Genomic DNA, 26,246 nt, shown 5'->3' on the forward strand with positions numbered 1-26,246 from the left:
GAAATTTTCTCGAGAAACAACTTCTTTAAATGCAAAATCTGCGATCGATTTGAATGTTTAAGCTTAGAATTGGAACTTTGGTTAAAAAACAGAAAACAATTCTAAATAATCTCAATAAATCGCGAAAATATAAGTTTTCAATCGAAAAATATTCATCGTGGTCATTATCTCTCTCTCCATTGTTTGTTGATTTGGTGTTCAGAATCAGAAATCAGTACACATTTTGAGAAGAAAAAACATATATAAAATTCCAAAATTTAGTTCAAAATTGTTCCGAAAGATTTCCAAAAAAAAATCGTTTGATTCGCTCATAAACGTTATTTCACCGGATCATATACACCAAGTATCACCGCGTGGATGTAATCATTGCGAATCGGAAAAGAGCTTGTTTGCTCCTAATTACCCAGTACGCAGTTACCCGGAGCCGGCACTGACTTCCTGCAACGTTTAGAGCAACGTCCAGACAGTACTGACGTACCCGGAACGGCTTTTACTTATCCGTGTGGAACACAGACCGTGTGCAGACCCTCGGAAAAAAACGGGTTCGATTTCGCTTTCCATTGGGATTTCTTCCTTTGGGTGGACATGCTCCAAACGGCATGGTCCAGGAGTCATCTGAGAGACTCCTGACCCGGAGACAGTCCTGCCTTTCACGTGAGCAGTTACCCGGAGCCGGCACTGACTTCCTGCACCGTGTAGAGCAACGTCCAGACAGTACTGGTGTACCCGGAACGGCTTTTACTTGTCCGTATGGAATACCGACCGTGTGCAGACCCTCGGAAAAACGGGTTCGATTTCGCTTTCCATTGGGATTTCTTCCTTTGGGTGGACATGCTCCAAACGGCATGGTCCAGGAGTCATCTGAGAGACTCCTTGACCCGGAGACAGTCCTTCTTATCAAATGTGTAGATACCCATGTGAGCAGTTACCCGGAGCCGGCACTGACTTCCTGCAACGTGTAGAGCAACGTCCAGGCAGTACTGACGTACCCGGAACGGCTTTTACTTATCCGTGTGGAACACAGACCGTGTGCAGACCCTTAGAGAATTCTTTCTCAACTGGGATTTCTTCCTTTGTTTGAACATGCTCCAAACGGCATGGTGCAGGAGTCCGCGAACAGACTCCTGACCCGGAGACAGTCTTTCGTATCACGTGGCAGTTACCCGGAGCCGGCACTGACTTATTCTGCAACGCGTAGAACCGTGGGGCACGGAGCGTGTGCAGAAACCCGGAAAAAGCGGTTTTGATTTCGCTTTCCATTGGGATTTTCTTCCTTTTTTGTAGAGAACGTACTTGACGGATCTGAAAATATATGAAGTTTGCGAGGCGGTAGTTGAAAACAAACGAGAGGGGCGGAAAGAAAAACGAGTGAACGAGAAAATATGAGTTTAAAAAACACAGCGGAGAGTCTCAGAAAGTCCGAAAAAGAATTGGCAAGTCTAATAGAGCAGAATTGATTTTTTACGTACGAATGTTGTATTTTTTTTCAAATTGCGCGCAGTAGAAGGCCGCTCTGCAGAAGGGCGTGCTAAAGGTGATACAGTGGACTAAAAATGCCAACACCGGGGAAAATAAGTTAAAAAGCCAGCAAATCGAGAACATTTTGGAAAAAAAAAGAAAATCAGTCAAAATCCTACATATGTTGAAGTTTGAAAAAAGCGAACAATTAGCCAAAACTTCGATTTTGTTGAAATTCGAAGACTTTATGTCGAAAATGAGGAGAAAACTGTGCGAAGCGATTAGGGAATGAGCCAAGAAAGCTGAAATTGACAAAAGAAATGGTCGAAAATTGGTTTTCCTAAAAAAAATTTTGAAAATAGCGTTTTCAAAGCGATCAAAAATGGTCTGCTAGCTCTCCGACTGTAGTTTGTAGTGAGTTAGCAGACCAATTTCCGAGAACTCGATTTTGGTCTGTTAGAGATTTCCTCGTTTTTGGACAGTTTTTGCCAATTTTCATTGTTGTTTTGCAAACATTTTCACGAGGAACACTTTTTTCGGAAGAATCCACAAGTGAAACGTACGTCAGAAAATCGTAAAAATTTTTTATTAAACAGGAACAACTAGATATTGGTCTGCTAGCTCTACTACAAACTACAACTTCAAAGCTAGCAGACCAAAATGAGTGTTTCTGGTCTCTTTCACCAGTTTTTCTCAGTTTAAAAACAAATTTTGTGGTTTTCTCCGCGAAAAGTGTTCTTTATAAAAAATTTAGTGAAAAAGCAATGAAATAAGCAACAAAAAAAACGACAAAACAGCGGAAATCAAGAAAAAACAGTCCAAAATGAAGAAATCAGATGTTGGTCTTTTTTTCACCAGGTTTTCAGTAAACTTTTGGAAAAAACACCTAATACTACGAACTGTGCAACATTGGAACAGACCAACTGTCATCACCATGGCAGCTGTTGAATTGTAAACAACAGCTGAAGTAGTCTTTTGGGTGCGCAATACACAATTACACTTTCTCTCTATTGATTACTCATACTCGAATGCTCACCTACCCCTGTCAATCTGTAGTTTTTCTATTTCTGGACTTCGAAAAACGGTAATTTTCTAATTGGCTCCGCCCACATTACTATTCTATTTCCAGATGCCACGTGGCGAAACGTTGCCGTCAAGTTCGAAATCGTCACCGAATACTGCCACTGTACATTAGAAATCTAGAAATCTCTCAATTCGAAAACTACTTTCATCTAAAAATTGATAATTATAACACGTGGATTTTTCCGGATATGGACCGCCCGTTTTCAGAACATTGGACGTGTATAAATCACGAGAAAGAAGCTATCGGAAACGAGAAAACTCAAAAAATCAATTGCCACGTGGAAAAAATTGTGGAGAAAGTTTTGATCTACTATTTGAGAAGAACGGATACCATAGTGCAGAATTTAACAATAAAAGTGAGTGATAGACTACAAACTACAAAAAATTCTAACATTTTTCGTAGGGAAAAGTTCGGATTTCAAGCCAGATCTCTCCTATGAAAATCTCAACACTGCAAGTTCGCTCCGATGAACCTATTGCCACGTGGTACCACGTAGCTTCGGGTAATTCGTTCAGTGACGTGGCAATGGGAGGACGGGCGGTTTTCGATTTATTAAAAGAGCCCGAAATCCAAAATTCAAAACGTGTGACAATTGCTACGTCATCGAAAAATATTCAAGTGATCGCCAGAGAGAAGTTGACAAAATGCCTGAATCTGAGAATCGAATTTAGCAGTTTTCTAGGGAATTATCATCAATTATCACAGGTTGGTCTACTGGACTATAAACTATAAAGATGGAGCTAGCAGACCAACTTCGCCACATCACATTGGTCTGCTAGATACCATATCGTAGTTTGTAGTGAACTAGCAGACCAATTCTTCTCTTTTTCAGGAAATCTTCGAAATTTCACGTGAAAACCGTCCAATTGGCGCAATTATCGACTACTATGTTCATGACTATTTCAACACTAAATTATACCCGAATTTCGCAAAAATCGTGGCTGATCTCAAAGCGAAACGGACGAAAATTGGCAGGATGTAGGCTAAATTTTTTTTTAGGAATTATTGAATTAAATGGAACGATCTAATTTTATTCAGAAATGCAATAACGATTCCAATGGAGAGCGACGCCGAATTGAATGTATTCATAGTTCCAGAAGACGAAGAGAGAATTAAAAATACGTGGATTCTAAGGATGGCAGTGATGGAAAAAAGAAGAAATGCTGACTAATTGACTATTTTGTTTATACCTAATAAACTATGAAAAAACACGCTTTTTCAATAAAAACGAATCAAACGATCGTTGGTCTGCTAGCTCTGGATTTGTAGTTTGTAGTGAGCAAGCAGACCAACTTTGCCGTTACGAAAGTAGCGAAGCTTACCGAAAACACAAAAACATAAGAAGGTGCCGCATTTGTTTTTTAATCGATTTATGCGCAGGTAGATAGAAAAAAAAACCGCGAAAACCTCTGTTTTCGGGATTATTGATTGACTGCGCATGACAAAACACCGGCCGGAAACGCGCGTATTCTCGTAGGTCAACACAACGACACAAGAAGGTATGCCTAGAAACTCAATATCCAATAAAAATGATTGTATAAAAATACCATGCCTTCAACTATACCGTTGGTCTGCTAGCTCACTACAAACTACGAACAAATAGCTAGCAGACCAATTCAGATGTTTCGCAAGCGAAAAACTGCAGTTTTATAATGAAATATCGGAAGAGCATCGGTTTGCGACTGAAATAATTAATTTAAAGTCCCCCTCGAAACAAAATCTTCATTATATTCGATTTTCTTCCCCAAAAAATGTGGAAAATTCAATAAATATGATAAAATTAAAGAGAATCTGGGCGGGGAAAACATTGTACAATGAAATGAGTAAGTAGTAACGAGTGTAAATACATATAGACGTCAATTAGTAAAATCTTCACACACAAATTAGTATTTTTCGATGAATTTCTCAGAAGACGTCGACGCTCCTGCATCGGAATTCATTGCATTTTCGAGATTCTGAAGATGACGATGATCACGGAACCATTTTGCACGTTCCTCCTCTTCCTCGTCAAATTGAATGGATTTCGAGTCGGCTGGTGACTGAAAATGGGTGATTATTGTGAACGAGCGCTAGCTAGCGTTGGTCTGCTAGCTAGTGAACCTGTAGTTTGTAGTGCGCTAGCAGACCAATATCGAATTATTTCTGCTTTTGGCGATTTTTCGAGATTTCCTGACGACGTTTAACTTTTTTGGTTAAAAAATCGGTGAAAAAGCAATGAAATAAGCAATAAACAACCGAAAACACCGGAAATCAAGGAAAAACAGGCCAAACTCAAAAACTCGGATGTTGGTCTGCTAGCTCACTACAAACTACAGTCGGAGAGCTAGCAGACCAACACCAACGAACTGTTAAATTCCAACTCACTTTTTGCAGTTCTGGAATCTCTTTCGGCGTGCTCGTATCGATCGGCAGTCCCACGTAGCGATCGGTGACCTGAATAGGGGAAAATAGGGCATTTTTTTCGTGCTGATAAGCTACAAACTACAAACAGGAAGCTAGCAGACAAACATTTCTTTTTTTGTAGTTTATAATCTACCAAGTGCATTAAAAATTTTGAAAAAAGCAAGTACATTATTAGAAGAATCAGTAGTATTGAATGAGAAATCCGTTGATGACGAGAAGCTGACAGTTGACACGTGGCGGACGGGAACACCGTTTCGCAACTCTTTCATCACTTTCTCCTGAAAATCGATTTGTTTTTAACTGATTAAACACGGGCGGTACTTTCTGTCGACGTGTCTCCTCGAGTTCCATCTCCAGAAGAAACGCCTTCTCTTCAAGGCGATGAAGATTCACTTCGAGACTTCGACGCTTCTTCGCTGCACGGTCTTCTGCAAAATTAGATATTGGTCTGTCAACTTGGTATTCGGTTCAGTTCAAAACTATCGAAGAACAGCTGAAGACACCAACTGGTCTGCTATCTCAACTACAAACTACAAAAAGAGAGCTAGCAGACCAACATCAAGCACATTGTTGCCATTTCGCTACAATTTTTACAAATTTCTTTAGGAAATCAGTCCTTTTTCCTGCTTTCGTCAAAATTGCAGAAAAAACAAAAAATTAGTATGGAGAATTGTGGAAAAATCAAAGAAAGATGAAGAAAATACAACAAATTCATACTGGTCTGCTAGCTCAACTACAAACTACAAAATCGGAGCTAGCAGGCCAACAAAAAGAAAATCGTTGCCATTTCGCTATAGTTTTGGCAAATTTCATCACTTTTTGCTAGTTTTCAGACTCAAAAGTCAGTCCTTTTTCACCTTTTTCCTGCTTTCGAACTAAAAATTGCAGAAAAAACAAGAAATTTGCACGGAAAAACTAAAGAAAGATAAAGAAAATGCAACAAATTCATATTGGTCTGCTATCTCAACTACAAACTACAAAATCGGAGATAGCAGGCCAACAAAAAGAAAATCGTTGCCATTTCGCTGTAGTTTTGGCAAATTTCATCGCTTTTTGCTAGTTTTCAGACTCAAAATTCAGTACTTTTTTCATTTTCTGCCTGCTTTCGTACTAAAAACTGCAGAAAAACTAGAAATTTGCACGGAGAACAGTGAAAAAATCAAAGAAAGATGAAGACAATACAACAAATTCATATTGGTCTGCTAGCCCTCCGACTGTAGTTTGTAGTGAGCTTGCAGACCAACATCCGAGTTCTTGATTTCCGCTGTTTTCGGTCGTTTTTTGCTTACTCCATTGCTTTTTGTCATCAGCATTGTTATGCAGAACACTTTTCGCCGAGAAACCACGAAAAAAGTCAAACGTCGTCAGGAAATTTTGAAAAATTCACAAAAACCGAAATAACTTGATATTGATCTGCTAACTCGACCACAAACTACAAAACGAGAGATAGCAGACCAACAACGAAAATAACTTTTTTTGGTCATTTTCGTAATTTGTAGCGCCCAAACTTACTTTCCGATCCCAAAATCGACGTGAGGAACTTCATCGAAAAGTAGTTTTTCGCTGAAAGAAACTCGATTAAGGAGAAACGAAAACGTCACTCTGAAAAAGGAAAAAACGAGCGGCACCATCAGAAAAAAACGAATGCGGGGAGAAAGAGAAAAGAATTAATTAAAATGATGGATAGCCAGCGGTCGGAGAAGTGGGGACCACAAAACAAGCCGATAAAACTGCAGAGAAAAACTGACGAGACAGAAAATTCTAGAATTCTGGCCGAAACTCTGTCCAAAAATAAAGAAAAGACGGCCTCATTGAAAATTCATCAAATTTGTTTGACACACAGTTTTGATGAGACGTGGAAAATGTTGAAAAACATATTAAAAATTGATGAAATAAAGTTTTCTAGTTTCAAAAAACAGAAGCTTCGCGGTGATTCTTAAAATGCGTACAGTGCATTTCATTTTACGAGCAGGTTACTGTACTGAAAGCTAAAATTTGGTGGGTTTTTGCTGATTTTTTCTCATTTTTTAAGAAAAAATAGTGTTGGAAATAGCAAAACTAAACTGATATGTAAAGTTGATGACTAAAAATTAAATTTTCAACAAAAAAAATTGCAGAAAAATGTATTTTTTCGAGGTTTTTCAGCTGAAATGCGTACAATGCATTTAATTTTATGCACAAGATTTTTGACGGTTTTTGCCGATTTTTTAAATAAAAACTGATAATGAAAGACATTTATTAAGTGGAATTTTTCAATAAATTATATAAATTAGCAACATTAAAAAATGTTACAAGCAAAGAACTGTAGCCAAGACAATAGTGAGGAAGGAAGCGATCACCGAGAACTGGGCGGAGCTTCCCTTGGGTGTCAGTGGATAGGCATCTGGTGCACCAGTTGGAATGGTAATCTCGGATCCATCAGTGTTTGACCATGGTGGGTAGAATGTTGAGGTCTCTGGGTTACCAGGGAATGGAATGGCTGGACCACATGCTCCCTGAACCTCGGATGATTCCACTAGTTTCAGGTAGACGGCTTCGGAACATGGGATTTGCAATGATGGATATCTTTGGAAGATCCGTGAGAAGAACTGGGCGTTGATTTTGATTTGACGTTGACGGATGGGGGTGCACGATTGGCAGCACTGGAAATCGCAAAGTTCAAATTTTATAACTTCTCTATAACTCACTCCTTGTCCGCTTAGATTACGGATACCACAGGATACTGTAGCTTGGAGGAAGCGTAGGTCGATGGAACAGCATTCACTGAAAACATTTATATTAGTTTAGAATTCTCTTGACTACTCATTTTTAGATACCCCCTAAAAACGTACCTATTTCCTACTGGAATCACTGGTCCAGGTGTCGTTGTTCCAATGGATACTGTAGCTGTCGTAGTCTCTGGAATCAGATATGAATCTACTGGGGGTACTGTAGACGGAGGAACAGTCGGATATCCAGAAGTGGGCGGAGTCACGTAGGAAGACGGTGGTGACGTGGCATATCCTGTTGGAACTGAGAGAAAACAGATTGGAACTTAGATGGGGGGAGAAATAAGGGAACTCAGAAAATGAACAGAAAATGAACAAAGAAATCGAAATGATATATGGGAGGAGGCTTACCAGTTGGTGTTGGAGTAGCGGTGGTCGGTGGGGTGTAGGTGCTGAAAAATAATTTCATAACTAGACTTTCGGTAATTTTGACATACCATGGCGCTGGAGTGGTTGTAGTAGTAGTAGTGGTAGTTGGTGCCTGAGTTGTGGTACTAGTAGTAGTGCTAGTAGTTGTGGTCACTGGTACGCATGGTGGATTAGTGACAGGTGGTGGAGTCACGTATTGTCTGAAAATTTATATCGTTTCTAATAACCTTGGTTAGAGTGCACTTACCCTGGAGCAACTGGGTAGGAAGGATAGACTGGGTGTCTTGGATATTGTGGGTTTTGTGGGTTCTGTGGGTTTTGCGGGTTCTGCGGGTTCTGTGGGTTCTGTGGGTTCTGTGGGTTTTGTGGGTTCTGTGGGTTTTGCGGGTTCTGTGGGTTCTGTGGGTTCTGTGGGTTCTGTGGGTTCTGTGGGTTCTGTGGGTTTTGCGGGTTCTGTGAGTTTTGTGGGTTCTGTGGGTTCTGTGGGTTCTGTGGGTTCTGTGGGTTCTGTGGGTTCTGTGGGTTTTGTGGGTTCTGTGGGTTCTGTGGGTTCTGTGGGTTCTGTGGGTTTTGTGGGTTCTGTGGGTTTTGTGGGTTCTGTGGGTTCTGTGGGTTTCCTGGGAATGGAACAGTTCTATATCCTCCGTGTGGGGGTACTGGGTAGGTCCAGGTTCCTGGGTGGACTGGTGGGGATGGTTGAGCTGGTAGGGATGGTTGAACCGGTGGGAATGGTTGAGCTGGTAGGGATGGTTGAACCGGTGGGAATGGTTGAGCTGGTAGGGATGGTTGAACCGGTGGGAATGGTTGAACTGGTGGGGATGGCTGTCCTGGAGGAGATGGTGGGATCACCTGGACCGTTGGATTATTTCCGTAACAGCAGAGACGACACACAGCGCAGTTCTGTAAAGTAAACAAGATTTATGAGGCTAGTGACTCTAGATATTTTTTTGAATATTTGAATTTTGAATCCCAAACTTCAGCTATTTTCCGATTTCGTAAACTGTTTTAGGTAGCCTGATTAAGATCTCTGTGCACTCCTATCAAAAACTCACAATTCTGATTCTTGTACCATTTTTGACATAATAAATCGCATGGGGCACACCATTTGGAGCCTGGCCACCGCCTGATCGGATTGGATAACCCAATGAGTTAAAGGCGGCGACAGAGCACCCGAGAAGGACGAGAAAGAGGGAGAAACGAAGCATCGGTAGGTGAGAAGACTGCAATTACAGAATATTGGGAGAAATTTTCTATAAAAAGTTATTTGATGAGAAAAACTAGAAAAAAAATGTTTTCAGAACCTGAAAAGATAGTAGAAATGAAGAAACTGATATGTTCTTCACACCATCTCACTTATCTTTTATACCCATATCGATTTCACAAAAGTGGGCGGAGCCTCTTCCGGGTCCAAAAATTCAAAAAGCACAGGGAAGCGTAGAAACAATAGATTTGCGAGTAACTATACGATTTGATTAGATGAACATTTTGTGTCTCTTCCTGTACCAGTACTACATGTACCTGAAAACAATAGAAATGGACAATAAAGGGTCTGTGACTCAGCCCCACCACTCCTACTCGCTCCTTTTTCTCTTTTCTTACTTTCTCTCCATATTTTGCACTATTTCATTGCCTTTTTGTAGAAAAATTTCATATTTTTTATTATAGGTAGTAGTTCGTACTATAGTTGGTAGTACACGGATGTGACGAATTCTGTAAGCGGGCCCCGCCCACTTTTTTCGTCTGGAGAATTGTCTGAAAATGGAAAGATGGGCGGTATAAAAGAGGGATCCGGAAGGGATGGGCAGAGCATCTTCTGGTTGTTTTGTAGTTTTTTGAAATCTTTGAGAAATATTTGATTTATGACTTTTTTCCCGGATTTTTTATTCGAAATACTAAAAACCAGTCCATCGCGCGTCTGTAAAAAAAATCGGAGCGTTTAGACATCCTTCTACTGTTGAAAACCCCATATCTAGAAAATATGCGTTTTAGGGTAAAAATAATGAACATTTTGCCATTTTTGACATAAAAATCATTTATAAGAGGCATATTTTACCTCAAAAACACTTCTTCAGCAAAAAAAAAAAGAAGAAAAAAGCAACCTCCAGTAGAAATACGTTTTTTTCAACTAAAAATTGCTAATTTTGTGCTGAAAATCTGGGTTTCTTGCTATTTCTCACCTCAAAAACGACCAAAATCGTCATTTTTCGCATGAAAAACACTTTCAGCACAGAAAATAACTGGCCGGATCAGAACTGGTACGAATCAAAATCGTCGAAAATAGGTTTTATTGTTTTAGTACAACATTTAACCAGTTCCGATTCATACTAGTTCTATATCGGGTAGTTCCGATTCGGTCTTTCATTTCCAGTTAACCAGATAATACAGTCCAACAAAAAATTGATGTCCGAGAAATAACTTACAGAAATTTTTGATTCGACAAGTTAGGGCTGTAGGAAAAATTGAAAAAAAAATTGGTCGTTTACCCGTCACCGCACAATTTTTTTGTTGCTTTCATCTATTCATCTCACTAACTTTTCTTATTTTTTCAGAACCCCCATTCTCATCTTGACTCCGCCCTACCTACCACCATGTTGCTTCTCCATCCAACTCTCCTTCTGCCCGTCCTCATCGGCTGCTCCCTAGCATCATTCATCTCTCCGCACTACGTCAGCTCATATAACGGATATTATCCAGTCGGTCCGATAACGGATCCAGAAGGTTCTGGAACAGGAAGTAGTGACGATACAGGTGCAAATGGAGGCTACGCGATTTCCCCATCACCTGGAACCATTTTCAAGGTTTATAGAATAACACCACAAGGGAAGGTGCTAGTAACGGTAAGTGAGGAATGTTGAATAAGCAAAAACTATTTTGTTCAGAACTGCAATGTGTGCCGTCTCTGCTGTACCGGTCGCAACATTTCTGTGGAGATTGAGACCATCCCAGGGCATCAGAATCCAGGAAATCCAGGAACACTAGACATCCCGCGCCTGCCACATCCAGGAACCCAACCAAATCCGAATCCTTTAGGAAGCGACAATCAGTGGTCATACCCATTACCATCACAAGAGGGTTACAGAACTGCTCCTTTCCCACCAGTACCAGGACAGCAAACATCAACACCTGGACCCCTTCCATCCCCGGCTAGTCCAGAATCAAACCCACCAAAGCCGGATTCGCAATCAACATCTCCGGTTCCGCCTGGACCCATCCCAACTAATCCAATCCCACCTAACCCAGACACTGTATCCACCCCAAATAATCCTCAATACCCACCGTATCCAAACTACCCCTACTACCCAGTTGCTCCAGGGTAAGCACTTTCAAACCGAGGTTATTAGAAATTAAATAAAATTTCAGACAATACGTGACTCCACCACCTGTCACTAATCCACCATGCGTACCAGTGACCACAACAACTAGCACTACTAGCAGTACCACAACTCAGGCACCAACTACGACTACTACTACATCCACTCCAGTGCCATGGTACGTTGAAAAAGTGAAAAAGTGACATAAAAACTATCTCATAAACTTTTTTCAGTACCTACACCCCACCGACCATCACTACTCCAACACCAACCGGTAAGTCTCATACCTTTCCTTTCAGTATCTTTTGTTCTCTTCCAATTTTTTTAAAGTTTACTCATTTCTTCCTTTTCTGAGTTCCAACTTTCTGTTCTATCTCAGTTTCAACCGCCACGTCACCACCGCCTTCATACGTGACTCCACCCACTCCTGGATATCCGGCTGTTCCTTCCTCTACAGTACCCCCTGTAGATTCATATCTGATTCCAGAGTCTACGCCAGCTATTGAAAAAACGACACCTGGAACTGAAGGGCCAGGAGGAAATGGGTACGTTTTTTGAGGGTATCTGGAGAAGTGACTTCTAAACTAATAATGATTCCAGGGCATGCTGTACCATCGACTTACGTTCCCTCCAAGCTATTGTATCTTGTGGAATTTCTGTTGGATCCGGAGCCACCCAAGGGGTAACGGATACAAATTTTGAGAGTTTTGAAGAATTCTCTTTACAATTTTCAGTGCTGCACCCAATCTTGCTCTCCGGGATCAATCCGTCAGCGTCCAATCCAAATCAACCCACAATTCTTCTCCCGCTACTTTCAACGACTTGAATCAACACGGATCACATGTGAACAAGCCGTCAACATGGGATTGATCAAGTCTACCGACATCGAGGGATTCTGCAATCAATATGTTCCATGGCCAACAAATCTAACTGGACCACCATCTGGGGGAGAGACAACAGTACCCTCTGTTGGGCCAACCGGTGAACCAGGGAACTATGTGATTCCACCTACTCAAGGATCTGCCAACCTATCCGTTATCACCTCCATTGTCACTATTGTTATCGCAACCGTACTCTGTTTCTGAATTGAATAATTAGATCTTTGATTCCTTAATTTATTTCTCATAATGAAGATTTGTAACGTTTAACAGTTTTCTTCCTTTATTCATCATAAGTATCCAAAATATTTGCAAGAGGGGTTCCAAAATATTAATGTGCGTTTTTTTCGAGGGGAAGGAATAATAACTCGTACTATTTACAAGAGTAGGTGAGAGTGAAGAGGGGACAACTAGACGGTGGGAAGACTTTTTGTGAGAGAGATGAGAAGAAAATGATTCTGGGGAGACAAAAGGTTCAGACGACAAATCAATAGATACGACGGAACATGAAGAGATGGTTCTCTCCGTCGGTGTCATCTGAAGCGGTGGTAACGTCTCCGGAAGTCATGGCGGCCTTCTTGATTTTGGAGTTCCCGTTGAGCATACGCAAGAATGTGCGTTGTTGGAACGAGGTCTGAAAAACAAATCAGTTGTAGTTCTCATTCTCAAGTTCTTGACATTTCCAACATATCACCTGTCCTTTTAAGTCATGCAGCCTAGAACCCATTCCCCAGGTTAAATATTTCACTTGGCTCTCTGCCAACCCCTATTACTAACCTGACTGTTCTCCTGGTTATGAACAAATGGCAATCTGAGAACCATACGACGTTTGACTGGCATCGCCTTTGCGTGACAGCAGCTGATGATGATGGTGGACACCAAGATCCACATGATGAAACCCTTTTTGAGACTGTTCATTTTTAGAGTGAGTTGTCTGTCGAGTGTTGGCGATGAACTCTGGAATCAAAAAGAAATTGGAAATTTTAGGGGGAAAATTGGGAAGCAGTAAACAAGTAAGAAAAAAAAGAATACGAAATGACATACTTTGGGGGATAGAAGTTTGAATGATAACAAAAGGAGGCGGAGCCAATTGAGCAGTTTTTGGAGCGGTTTTTGATTTTTTGGACTTCGAAGTGGTTTTTGAGGGAGAATGGGAGAATAGGGTTTTGGAAAGGGAAAAAATATTTTTCAGATGTGCCAGAACTAAGATTCCTGAACATTTCTAAAAGGGTTTCATGACGAAATAATGGGGAGGAAGACCTTACCCAAAAGATTAGATTTTTCAAATTTCGATGCAAAAGCGGTAAACAAGAAATGTGCCATTTTGTGCTATTTGATCCTCCTACGTGAGCTTCTTGCCGTTTTTGTTTGAGCTATGAGCTCAAACCAATTAACTTTGGACATAAAATGACGAGTCCTCCCTCTCAGCGGCGGACCAACGAGAGGACAAAATGAGAAAATGAAATAAAAATGAGAGGGTCCTATTAATATATACTTCTTTTTAGAAGAAGGAGGTGGGGACATGTCCCCCCACAACGTCATCCATTCAACATAATTTTCCATTGAAATAATTTTTTTGGAAGAGGTTAGGATTACGGACAATGGGTATCCTAATCACCCCCAACTCTGATTCATTTAAGGAATAACAAGTTAGGGAGGTTTTAGGGTATACGTCAAACTGTGTATGCAGGAAGGGCAAGAAAACGAAGAAGAGAATACATATGTAAGTTGGTCTTTATTGACCGGGTGGAAGGAATGGTCTCTGGGCTACAAGCTTTCTTGACAAAACGGCACTGTTATGATCAGAATTTAACGGAGAACACAAGTTTTTGAAACCTTTGAAAGTTCGCATTTCTAATTTCTAATTTATCCTGTTGAAATCGACAAACTTCTTTTTTTGAGATGCCTGTAGTTTTATTTTAATTAGGAAAGGTCATAGAGATTCAACTACAAACACCTTTCAATTCTACAAATACTAAAAACCCTGCCAAACATAACACTACGTTCAAAAACCACCCCAATCAGTCTTCATACAAGTCTGGAAACGTGGTTTTCAGCAAGTGAAGCATCACACTCAAAATACTATCAAGACTCCTGATTCAAGAGTAGAAGTTCTAAATATGTAGAGAGCGTCACAGAGTTCAAAAGTTGGGAAAATTTGGCTGGAATCCCAAATTTGGTCTCAATATAAAAAATTGCATGCTGAGTCCAAGGAAATACTTTAAAACCGGCTAAAACTACTAGTTTTTCCAGAAAACCCTTAATTATCACCTAACTTTTTCAAATCTCAAAAATCGCTAGATCACGAAGAGAATTTTGGCTTAGAATAATCAGCAATTGATGAAATTTTCCATGAGTAATTCTTCTCAACTTTCACCGTAAATATTCCCATTTGGGAATAGTCACATGCACTTGTTATCGATAACAAGAAGAATCCAAAAAGTGAACAATCAGACTAGAATTGAGTTGTGACGAAACGAAATGAAAAGCAATAAAAAGATAAAGACAAAAAAGTCAGAAAATAGAATTCGGGGGGATTTTAGGTATCTAGACATAAGTGACGTAGAGGAGAGCGGAAGAGGAGGCTTAGTCTTATCATGTATATGATAAGATAAGGTAAAAAAGACAATAGGAAGTAGAAAGAGGCCTACGTAACAAGAAAAATTAGATAAATATATGTATATGCACCGGAAATTTGATCAGGTTGGGTTTTTGAGCAAAACTGGGGATTGGGATCTGTAAAACAGTACAAAAATTAACTAAACTATGAGCAATAATTTTATAAATTCAAAACTTCTAAAATAAATCCAGCTGGTTCCGAAACCTAATCTTGACACATAAGAATGTGCCAGAATGACAAAAATTCTCAGAAACTCTGCTCCTTTTTAAATGCCAGATCTCAGTGCACAAGGTCCAACGGCAGGTGGTATTGAAATTACGTAAAATGTACCTGATTACCTCATTTGGGTGGAAGAAGGTAATTTAGGAAGGCAAATCAGAACATGAATCCGAAATAGAAACTAATTTGAAAGAAAGTGAGCAAAAAACACTTTTCTGCTTCAATTTTAGAGCCCAAAAGATTTTTTACACTATGACTCACTGAAAGGAGATACAAAAATTAATAATCTCAAAAACTTCTTTCTACAATCCATTCACGAATTCTTTATAACTAACTAATACCTCCAAAAAGGTATAGAAAAAGTAAAAACGATACATCTTTTTTAGGAGTAATCGTGCTAATCCATTTTACTATTCAAAAACTGAATAGAAATGCGATAAAAGGTTTGATTTTTACACTTTGACTTTTTTTGGAATTCCTGGGGTTCAGTTATTAATGATACGGGATGTGCTAGTTCTCAGAAGAATGGAATTCATATGAAGTATTTTGATGACAGTTGGCCTGAGCTCCAACTGACACAACTTTTTCTGACACTGGGATACTCCCAAAAATTCCCTCCCCGAAAATTCTAATGTATGCATGTCTGAGTTTTTTCTTGGTCATTTCTCGTGTCCAAAATTAAAAATTCTCGGAAAGATTATGATTTATGTCCGGGATGGTGACTCCACTATTTTTTTAAAAGTTTTTTTTCTTTCCTACGTGACTTTTGATCAGTTTTTAGGGTAGAGGGTCCTGGGCAGTCAGGTGTTATCCATAGAAATAATTTTTCTGGAAAAATAGATTTTGCTAGAAGTCATGTTTCCGGGAGAATAAAAGATGCAACAAAGTCATGAACAAAAAAAAATAGCGATGGGGTGGAATCAAGGACGTCTAGATATATTCTGAGATTGAGTTCGATATCCCAAAGCCTGTGTCAAAATAGATAAATAAGAGAAAAGTAATGAACAAATTCCACTAAAGAGATTAGTGACAACTTGCAGCTTTATGATTCGTACCAAGCTAAAGAGGGAGTTCTAAAGAAAACCACTTCAAAAGATAAGAAATGACTAAAAGTGTCCACCTTCTCCAACGCCTCTTTTGTATAAATTATTAATAAGGGGTGACTAAGCAAAGGGAAACGAAAAAATGAAGAGATGAAAGATAAATGATATATATGAACTCCGGTTATGGTATGTTTTAAGGAGGAAATAAGGCTAATCTGGATATACTGATGTTTAACCAGATTGGGAGACCAACATGTAGAAGCTAGACCAAAAAAAAGTGAACCATCAGAGTACAAGTACATTTTTAGGGTGGATAAAGCTATGTTTAGACACAAAGAGAGGAATGACCCACGCAATTATTAAGTGATGATTGGTCAAGCTCAGAAATATTAGAAAAAGGGTGCGGAGGAAGAAAAAATTAGATTTGTTGACTATATTCGTTGAGATAATGAAAGTCAGTGACAGTTCACTGCGTGATTGCTGGGATACAGGTAGTGAGGATATATTCTTTTCTTACAACCGTGCTCTACTGAAAGCGAAGAAAATTGTATGCGAAATTGAGAGACTCAAAGAAAAATATACATTTTCAAGGACATTTTGGTGAAAAATTGAAAAGGAAATAGCAAAGGAAAAATCCTAAGAACCCAAAATTTGGTCAGATTTTTTCTGTCCTGGCCCTATATATACCTTTCCAACTACATACAACTCTTTCATCTGACGTGTACTCATTACAACTAATACCTCCAAAAGTACTCATCTTCCAAGAACTCATCTTTTCAGGTACACCCACAAGAAAATGTGCTAATCCTTGTTTTTTTCCACAAAAAAGGAGTGGATCTGAATAGCAATCCGTTGAAAGCTTTGATTTTTACACTTTCGACATATTTGGAATATCCTGATTCAGTGATCTATATCCATAATCAGTGTTGTCGCGTCACGAAGAGTAGGATGTGTCGATTTTCGGGTTTTCAAATTTTTGAAGTTTTGGAGAACTTATTTTTGGATTTAGAAGGCGACATTCATTTTGCTATGGTAGTTAGACAGAGTATACAAATTTTAACATTCGAGATCCCCATTTCATCAAAATTTCAAATACCGTAAATAAAACGGAATCCGTAGATTGTTTAAAACTTTTTAGTATCGTTTTTACAAGATCAAACCATCCCATATCGCCTATATCAAACCATCCCATATCGCCTATAAATCAAAATAACAACCTGCAGCCTGATTCACCTCAATGTGATCTGTTGAGCGGATGTCTTATAAAAAACTTGAACTAGAACTTTGGTTTCTTTTGCTTTTTTATGGAATTTTTCTAGCTCCAGGACCAGAAAACATCTGGAAGCAAAATGATATCATTCTTGTTCCCAAGCCAAAACATTTTCTTCTTTTTTGAAGATCACCAAAAAGAGAGGTTATGAATAGATAAGTAAAAAAAAGGGGGGATTTGGAATTAGGGAACATCATTTTTGAAAAGGAACGAAAAACATGATAATAAGGGGGAGGGAACCTGAGTGATGTTTGTGTTTTAATATTTGAACAAAAAGTTATCGAGGAACTGAAAAAATTAGGGTTATGTGCCTACTCAAAGCTGGAACACCAAAAATCCTTTTGTTAAAATACCTGGTTATGTTTTGAAAAGAAGCTGCTCGTCAACTTTTTGAATTTTTTACAAGTTTTGCTACCTATTTTAGTGACTTGTTGTCTAGACGCATCCTTAAGTGCCTTCTGATTTAGTACACCCAGCAGGTGGAAACCAACAGAACAAGAAAAAAAAGCGAGGAATTTTAAAAATACGGTGTAGTTTCGAAAGGAGGAAGACACAAATTACCAACTGGGATTATCGCTGACATCAGGAAGAGACAGAAATTTACGAATTCTTTAAGGATTAATAATAAGTCAGATTAGTTTCAAGAATGGTGTCATTTTAAAATGTAATTTTATTAAAAGAAGAAAAATTAAAGATGCGGGATAAAGGAAGATAGTTATAAAAATTTGAGATTATGTAAAAAAAATCTTAGAAATTTTCTGGTGTGTTGTAGAACTAGTGAAACGTCCATTTTTGTGATTAAAGTCCAAAACATTCTGAGACTTGTGAAACAGTTATAATAATGGTGATTATAAGGCGGAAGACTTGCTAAGAGCCTAACACCTAGAGCTTTGGAGTTTGACCTACCTCCGTGAACTACAGTAGTAACCTTTGAAACCTAGTGTTTCGTTCAAAACACGCCAACTCAAAACATGTTGCAAAAAATACGTGAGATTCTGGAAGTCAAAGTCATGTGGTCCATTATTTTCATATTTGTTGCAAAAATAATATGACAAAACAGGGATACGAATATATATCCATTTTTTCTCACATTTTTTTACCCACTTTTTATATGTAGTTTTGTAGGGGATGACGCTTTGCGAAGAAAAAATCTAAAAAGAGGTGGTGGAGACAAACAAAAAATAAATGATGAGTAGTTTAGAACTTTTTGGAATTATTAATGAACACTTGAGAGGAAGAAACTAAAAGGACGGAAGATCTATAAATGTGAGAAAAACATCTAAAGATGTAGTAAAGAAGAACAAAATTTACATAAGTGTCCCAGCAATAATAAAATAAGAACTCAAAGTGCACAAGTGGGTTTGACCTGGATATGGTAATGAAAAAAGAACAAGGGTTTCCTCAAATGTAGATCTCGGTTCCACCAACAAAAATTGACTTGATAAAATTTGTGTTCAAAGGAACTAAATCATGTCCGTCCTAACAGGTCAAGATGGGCTTTAAACTTTCAAATTTCATGACGAATCTGAATATTTTATTCAAAACCTATCAAAACCACGTCTTTTTTGACAAAAAATACCGCGGGGTAGAAGTCAGACATGAATACATTTGCTATGAGGAACTTTTTCTCGGATATGATTTTTTGACAAGATCGAAATTGTAATAGGGAATGTTTTGGAAGCTAGAGGGACAGGAACTGATTGGAAAGCATAAAAAACATGAAAAATCTGAATCTGTGGCCTAATTTCTGGAAAAAATTAATTAAAATTGTGTTGAAACAAAGACACGGAATGATCTAGTTTAATTTATCTTGCACGTGACGAGTTCTTCCCATTTTTCTGGTCTAGACCTGTCATTTCCAGAACATTTTCTAATATTCAAAATCAAGACAATTAAGAAGTGCAGTTTTTGAAAACTTAGGCCCTATATGTTTATTTATACAAAATATGAATGTTCCTTTTGACCAGTACTAACCAAAACACAATATATGCTGAACTAGGTCATGACCCATAAGGGTCTTCCACATTTATGTTATTCGGAAAAGTCATAGGAAGCCTTAATGTACAGATGGTCAACCCATAGATCTCTATCAAATTAATTTCTCGAAGAAATATATTTTTGTCAAATATCTAACCTGACTCAATACACACATTATGTTTCCCCTCCCTTGAGAATTTTCTAATTCCATGTGTCTAGGAAACTTGTTATGTGCTCATTTGCTTATTCTGACATTTTCGTGTTCCTGATTTTTCAAATTTCTTCTTTGAGTGACCGTAAATCTTTGGGCAGGAGTCATAAATCTTATCTTCGGTGTTCGAGAGGGGTTTTGGAGGAAAGGGAATGGCAAAACGAGGAGGAAATTGCAAATGAAATCGAAAGATTAAAATTGGAAAATAAGAGGAGAAGTAGAAGAGTACCACAAGTGACAAATTAGAACATTTGAATGTGATCCTGATCATTATTACACAAAAAATTCACACAACATGCACTTTACTTTTTCATAATTCCCTTATACACATTGCTCAGTTCACTAGTCTGAAAAAGACAGGTCTGAAAGACTTCGGAGAGTAAGTAAGCACTTGGAAAAAGGGAAAAATGGGGAAGATTTTGGTGTAGGAGAAGTGAAAAGCTCCAGATTTCATAAAAATTCAAAAATCACATTCCACAACAAAAAAAACCAGGAAACTCCAAAAGTTTTTCGAGCAAAAATCCTATGAATAATGCGACAGATAAAAAAACTCGAGAAATAAAAAATAAGGAAGTGAACCGGAAATAATAGGAAGAAATTTTCTTTATTTTCTTTGGTTGCTTCTTATTGTTTTTTGAACATTTCAGAGAGTACTCCGTCTGGGAGCGGTGACTAACAATAGGAGGTACAATAATTGGGACTAAAGATTGTTTGACCTACTTTATTTTATTCATCAAGGTCAACATGGAAAACATGAAAAACAGCAAGACATTTTTGACCTATCAGAATAAATTCTGCAGAGTCACTCAAATCAGGTACACCTATATATACTCCCTTTTTAAAGATATACTCCATTTTTAAAGTCCTGCAAAATTCTAAAACAAAAAAATGACGTAAAACTAAAGGATAACCCAACAATGATGTATACATCTATATTTCCCTCTCTTTCTTCAAAAACCCTAATCCACCCACCCTCTTGCGTTTGATGGGACACAAGGAGAGGGGGAAAAAGGGATTTGTTATAATTGAGGAGAGCCTAGAACACTTTTTGTTTGTCATTGAGTTTAGGCTTGTCAAGTTTTTCAGGTTTAAAGCACAAATCATGGTTACACAAAAGGAAACAACCATAAAATTACTCAAAACTCACAAAAAAGAGGAAGTTCCTGACAATTAACCCTGAACTAAGACAATGGAAAATTCTGAAAAAGGAGTCAGAAATTGCTCCGAGCAGTTCAACATAAATGACGAATTTAGAAATAAAAGTTCTGACTTTTTGGTTTTATTTGGGACACAAACTTTGAGGTAAGAAACAAAAAATAGCGGAGGAGAACTCGATGTAAAAATGAAATATAAAACTTGTCTGCTCAAAAAAGTTCAGGGGTCTCCAGTTACCAGGAATATATTCATATAAGTGATCTTTACCCTGACGGTAGAAAAATTCAAAATTTGAATTCGTTCAAAAAATGTTCCGACTACGCTCTACCGAATTATTTTTGAAAATGCTCCAATATTTTCCCTTAACAGTATATTCCGGGATCTACTATATACTTATGCTTAAAATAAAACGATAAAACATTTAAAATTCATTCTAGAAAGTTTCAATTTCCATTTTTCCCCATTTTTCCTTTCTCACTATTAAGTATTCCACGTGGCATATATACATACAACATTTAATGACGCAGCGTTTTTGTCGGAATAAAGTAATCTTGTATTGTAGGTCAAACATCTCCTTCAAACTGAACTTCCGGATACAAAGTGATGACATTAATGGAATTTGACTGTTTTTAATCCTTTCTTGAGGTTTCAAATCCGAAATTTTGTATCCATGATGTCAGGGCCTATGTTTTAAAACTCAAAACACAAAGATGAAAACTAAATAAGCAAATTTTGAAAATAGGGGAACTGGGAAAGTTGCCATTTTTATTATGCCCATTCATACAATCACCAGAATTCACAGAAATTAATGCTTATTGTCTCTAATCTTCCACAGAGTACGATTTTTGTCCGACGACTTCTTGGAGGAGCACTCTTTCTCAAGATTGACTGGGAGAAATTTCAGACTGCGTTGTTCGAAGGTCTGAAAAATTGATTAATGCTTTGAATTATGAAAAAACTATAGTAAACGAAACCTACTTTCAATGGGCAAAACTCAGAGTTATGCGGACATCCTTTGGCAAGATGCGTGATGACATGGTAGTTGTGATGGAACGCGCTGTGGAATAACACCTTAAGAAAATCAATAAGTTTTCTCAACAAATGGTTCCGACCTACCCTAACACTTGGTCCTCCATTTTTCAAATTCCACAACTCCACGGCGACCGAAGCTGTATAGTGGGGCATTCCTCCCTCGATGACTTTCTCCTCATCTCCAAAAGTAGTCAAGAAGGCGTAGACAGTGGTGTCGTGCTGAAAATGAAAAATTCTAGTATGAAACGGTAAAATTTTGGAATTCACTGCCTACCGCACTATACGCATGATATTTGAGTCTTCCAATCCATGCACACTCCTCCCCTTCATTATTTTTCTTTGCACAGCTTATTTTGTGATTCATTTTGTCAATCATAGCACCCAGAAGTGGTCCTGAAACAAAATTTTGCAGTGCGTGCAGTCCGAAAGTTTTTTGTACCTCCTCTAAGACGGATCAGCTCAGGAACATATGGGTCACCGATTCCGAATAAGAATCGTGTGGAGACTTGAGACAGGTTGCGGAGCTTCATTCCCACGTCATCAGTTATCCAATCGGGTTGAGACATGTTGTAGAGTGTCTGAAATAATAACCTAGGATTTTAAAAGTCTTATAAAAGGGCCACTCACCTCAATATAATGTGCATCATTGATCATGTAAATCTCGGGCATGATCACTTTTTTCCCAGTCTTCTCCGACACAAAATCCAAAAACTCCTGATTCTCAGCTACAAATTTCTGGAATCCAGAACCCAAGTAGATATTTTTAGTAAGCTCCTCAGCACGTGGACACGGTGCAAACACGTTTCCAACTGGATCATCTTTTTCGGCAAGAGTGTGAATCGGAATGGGTGTCCAGTTATTCGGCCATCTCTTCGAATCTGGGTAGTCTGCGCCGCGGTTTCCATTCTCGAACATTCCTGCCAAGTTGGCTAATGCTGATACAAGCGTACGGTTGACGTCGGTAGAGCGAATGTAGACCTTGAAGCAAATAAGTGAGAGAATATAAATAATTTTAAACTGATTTACCTCTTTCGAGTTATAAGAAGAGCTCAACAGTGGCTCGGCTGGTCCAGTTGAGTTGACATATCTCTTGTATAGAAGACGACCCAAGGCATACTGTTGGCGCATTCCAAGCTGAAAGATTTGCTTTAGAATTGCTATATAATAAATAAACTTGATACCTGAGTAAGCTCTCCCCATCCATTTGGCCAAGCCTCTTCCTTATGTTGATCTGTTGGATAAGTGCCAGTTGGGGCGCGGTCGCCGTGACGCCAGACCTGAAATAATTGAGTGAAGTGGATTGTCATGCAAAAATCGCAAAAATCCCTTGAACTCACAACTTGTGAGAGCAACAGCTCATCTCCTTCTTCCAACTTTCTCGGCTTGTATCCACGTGGCTTATGCACTGGAATGTCTTGTTCGGCTGTGATTACTTCCTCATCTGCGTGAGTTTGATCTTCAGCGTGCCCTGCTAACACTAGTGAAGAAACCAGGAGGGAAAGGAAAATGAGGTGAGAATACCTCATTTCTTGAATCTGAAATATCTATTGAAAGGTCTAGACAAAAATCGAAAAATCGAAAAATGAAAAGATATCTAAAAGTGCTTGCCTGGAGAACGGGCTCCTGGCACCATCAGATTATTACACAGTCAGAAAGAGAAGAGAGATGAGGTCAGTTGGAGACGCAAAGATGCACAGACATAATGGAATCCCGAGGGATAGATGACATGTGTCACTTTTTTATCAGTAGGTTTGAAACAAAACGATTGGAAGGAATCAGGTGGTGTTTGAGTGGGGGAGAAACTTTTTGACCGGAAAAAATATTTTTTATCAAGGACAAAAACAGTTCCAAAAACCAGGAAAACATGTTTACAGCGTTGAACCTTACAGGAAATTAAAACGTTTATTGCATTGAAAAATCAAAATAAGATCAAATTATCCTCCCGGAGGCGGTGGACACTGCACAATTTCGTACATCGGCGGAAGGTGTTTTATAATCGGGCATTCTCTTTGTTGTCCTCCATTATCAGTCTGTAAATAACAATGACAGATAATAAATACTTGATGTCACTGTGATAAAAATTATAGTGTGACTTGTGCTCCGACCCACTCACCCCTCCAATGACTCGTCGCATTTCGCATCCCTTATCACTTATTTTGTATAGTTTTTGGGAATTGGGAAGTTTGTAGCACATCTGAAATTCGTGGAAAATTGGGAAATAATAAAAGTATCTCAAGTTCACATTTTTATGATTCCTTGAACAAAACGGAGCAGTTTTAAAATTGGGTTTCGTAGCCTCCGTAAATCTGATGAACTCATGACACGACTTTTCCAAAAATACACAGCCAAAATTCCTTCCATATGAGTATTGGTCGGCTTCCGGTGTGATATAAGTGCGGTTGATATGATACCACTGTCTGGAAGTTTTTGTTGGGACATATCTTGATTAGAAATACTTACTGGTCCCCATTATATGTCCTCTCAATAATTCCAACTGATATCCAGCTGAATATGTTTCCAGAAGGTTCCAAATGAGTGGTCATCAGTTCGTTCTAAAAATAAAGTAGTTACATAGCCAACAAAGGTATAATATTCTTTAAATGCATAATTTTTAAAAACATTTTAACAACCCTCTCCAACTTACCCCAAAAACATACTCATTTAAATGATTTTTTCTCTCTCCATCTGCCGGTATTCCCTTCATGTTTGAACACCCAAAATGCTCCTTTCCTGCCTTTAAAGCAAAATTATCGAAATCCAAAAAGTGTCTGTTTTCCGGATGTCCCACTCCGTTGGCGCCATGCCATGTCATTTTTTCAGATGGTTTATCGGTAAGACCTGTCTTATCTACTATCAAACCGTAACCCAGTCCGTGAAGAGTTTCATGACGGAAAAGGTCGTAGTAGAATCTGGAGTCCAATTGTGAATTCTGATGACGTGGATTGTTTTGAAGACAAATAGACATAACAGCGAGGGGAGGTCTGTAAGGAAATTTTAGACACCGAATAATTCACTATCATACCTAGTGTCCGGTAGCAACACTATTGGTAATGCTTCTGCTAACAAATCTGGTTCTCGGGCGCATCGTCTAGGGTCCTGAGCAACTATGAATACAGTGAAATCGGAAATTTCTAGCAGACTTTTGAGGCCTTTGATTCTTATGTTCTGACGGTGTAGTGGAGTCTGAACTAGTTAACAAAGGTTTTTCTAATTCAATTTATTACCAACCTGAACGAGAACACTACTGAATTTTTGATATTCCGGAATTCTTTCATAGATATCGCTGATTTGTACAGGATGAGAGGATTTATGAACAAGAAATGCGGATTGGAACCAATTCAGGGAGTTTTGGAGTTGACTCTGAAAATGAAAGCATTGCCAAGTCTGGCTGTGCTGTTCTGGGTAAGTCTTTTCTATTTTTCTGAAATATATAGGCTCTCCACATTTACCCTGAACAGGTTAAGAGCAAAATTGCTCCTTACTAGGGAGGCCAGTGTGGAGTTATTGAACGTAATTAATATCGTTTGAAAACTGAGAAAACGTTGATTCTAAATAAATAAATAAATAAATATATATATATTCAGTTTAGGCCCTTGAAGTCTGGTATTTAGTTTTCAGACAGTTACTGTGAAAAAAAACGTTTACCAAACTTTATTTTTTCACAGTAGAAAGCGTTGAAAAAAAAAACGCGAAACTTTTTTTGTACAAACATTTTTTTGGAGACTTTTGTGCCTAAGGCTGAGCCAAAAACACATATTTTGTGTCTATCTGTCTATCGGTGTGTTTGAATGTCTAAATGTCAAAAAATTCCAAAATTAGGTTATGTTTCCCGAAAGTTACAAAGCTTTGCAAAAAAAATTGCAAACATTTTTTGCGTGTCAGAAAGAGAATCTATCAATTTTGCTGAATTTTAACATTGTTTTTAGAATCAGCGTTTTCTCAGCTTTCCAATAATATAGATCATGTTCCGTATCTCTACACTGACTCCATGACCTTCCCTAGTTAGGTAAAGGACAAACTACTCAAGTTTTTTTAGAAATATGGAAACCGCATGTTCCATACATATGATATAACTTGTTCTTACTACCACATTCTTATCATCCTCCTCTCCCATTCGTCAGTTGCCATAAATGACCAAGTAACCAGTTTCCTTCTTATCACTCCACACTAGTCTCCCCCATCTGATAACATAACATTTCCTTGACTAGCATAGACCAGTTCTTATTAAACTAGTTGGTTCGTACCTGCATCTCTGGTTCCAAACTTCCATAACCACTGACCACCGCTATTTTCATGGGTGTCAGGGACCCATGTGCTGACAGAAAGTAGGTCAGAAAATATATCAGTAGAGCTTGCATGAGGAAATGAAGGCTGTGGGATGTTAATGTTTTTTTATGGGATATTTGATTTTGTTGTGTTTCAGACAATGCGCTCTTGGGAACGAAAAC

At 38.5% G+C, this 26,246-nt stretch overlaps 5 protein-coding genes across 5 annotated transcripts; 1 reads left to right on the plus strand and 4 right to left on the minus strand.

The window, feature by feature from the left end:
- Positions 1 to 2,977: 2,977 nt before the first annotated feature.
- Positions 2,978 to 3,713, plus strand: GCK72_008081 (uncharacterized protein; the record flags this gene model as incomplete). The annotated part of the gene is made up of 3 exons (XM_053726635.1): positions 2,978 to 3,247; positions 3,375 to 3,520; positions 3,581 to 3,713. 3 exons carry the CDS (start codon positions 2,978 to 2,980, stop codon positions 3,711 to 3,713), a joined length of 549 nt encoding a protein of 182 aa, XP_053590829.1.
- A 712-nt stretch (positions 3,714 to 4,425) lies between these two features.
- On the minus strand, positions 4,426 to 6,491 carry GCK72_008082 (uncharacterized protein; the record flags this gene model as incomplete). Its single annotated transcript, XM_003105746.2, has 5 exons — positions 4,426 to 4,581; positions 4,907 to 4,975; positions 5,113 to 5,223; positions 5,267 to 5,373; positions 6,458 to 6,491. The coding sequence occupies 5 exons, from the start codon at positions 6,489 to 6,491 to the stop codon at positions 4,426 to 4,428; spliced, it is 477 nt and encodes a 158-aa protein (XP_003105794.1).
- A 6,267-nt stretch (positions 6,492 to 12,758) lies between these two features.
- Positions 12,759 to 13,162, minus strand: GCK72_008083 (uncharacterized protein; the record flags this gene model as incomplete). The annotated part of the gene is made up of 2 exons (XM_003105799.2): positions 12,759 to 12,905; positions 13,049 to 13,162. 2 exons carry the CDS (start codon positions 13,160 to 13,162, stop codon positions 12,759 to 12,761), a joined length of 261 nt encoding a protein of 86 aa, XP_003105847.2.
- Positions 13,163 to 21,571: 8,409 nt separating this feature from the next.
- On the minus strand, positions 21,572 to 23,324 carry GCK72_008084 (uncharacterized protein; the record flags this gene model as incomplete). Its single annotated transcript, XM_003105780.2, has 9 exons — positions 21,572 to 21,688; positions 21,745 to 21,837; positions 21,883 to 22,017; positions 22,073 to 22,191; positions 22,238 to 22,376; positions 22,426 to 22,776; positions 22,825 to 22,932; positions 22,980 to 23,075; positions 23,136 to 23,324. 9 exons carry the CDS (start codon positions 23,322 to 23,324, stop codon positions 21,572 to 21,574), a joined length of 1,347 nt encoding a protein of 448 aa, XP_003105828.2.
- Positions 23,325 to 23,732: 408 nt separating this feature from the next.
- On the minus strand, positions 23,733 to 26,156 carry GCK72_008085 (uncharacterized protein; the record flags this gene model as incomplete). Its single annotated transcript, XM_053726636.1, has 7 exons — positions 23,733 to 23,828; positions 23,912 to 24,215; positions 24,259 to 24,350; positions 24,443 to 24,707; positions 24,821 to 24,981; positions 25,027 to 25,158; positions 26,043 to 26,156. 7 exons carry the CDS (start codon positions 26,154 to 26,156, stop codon positions 23,733 to 23,735), a joined length of 1,164 nt encoding a protein of 387 aa, XP_053590830.1.
- Positions 26,157 to 26,246: the final 90 nt, after the last annotated feature.

This window comes from Caenorhabditis remanei, chromosome II, assembly GCF_010183535.1.
Source record: "Caenorhabditis remanei strain PX506 chromosome II, whole genome shotgun sequence".
Lineage (NCBI taxonomy): Eukaryota > Metazoa > Nematoda > Chromadorea > Rhabditida > Rhabditidae > Caenorhabditis > Caenorhabditis remanei.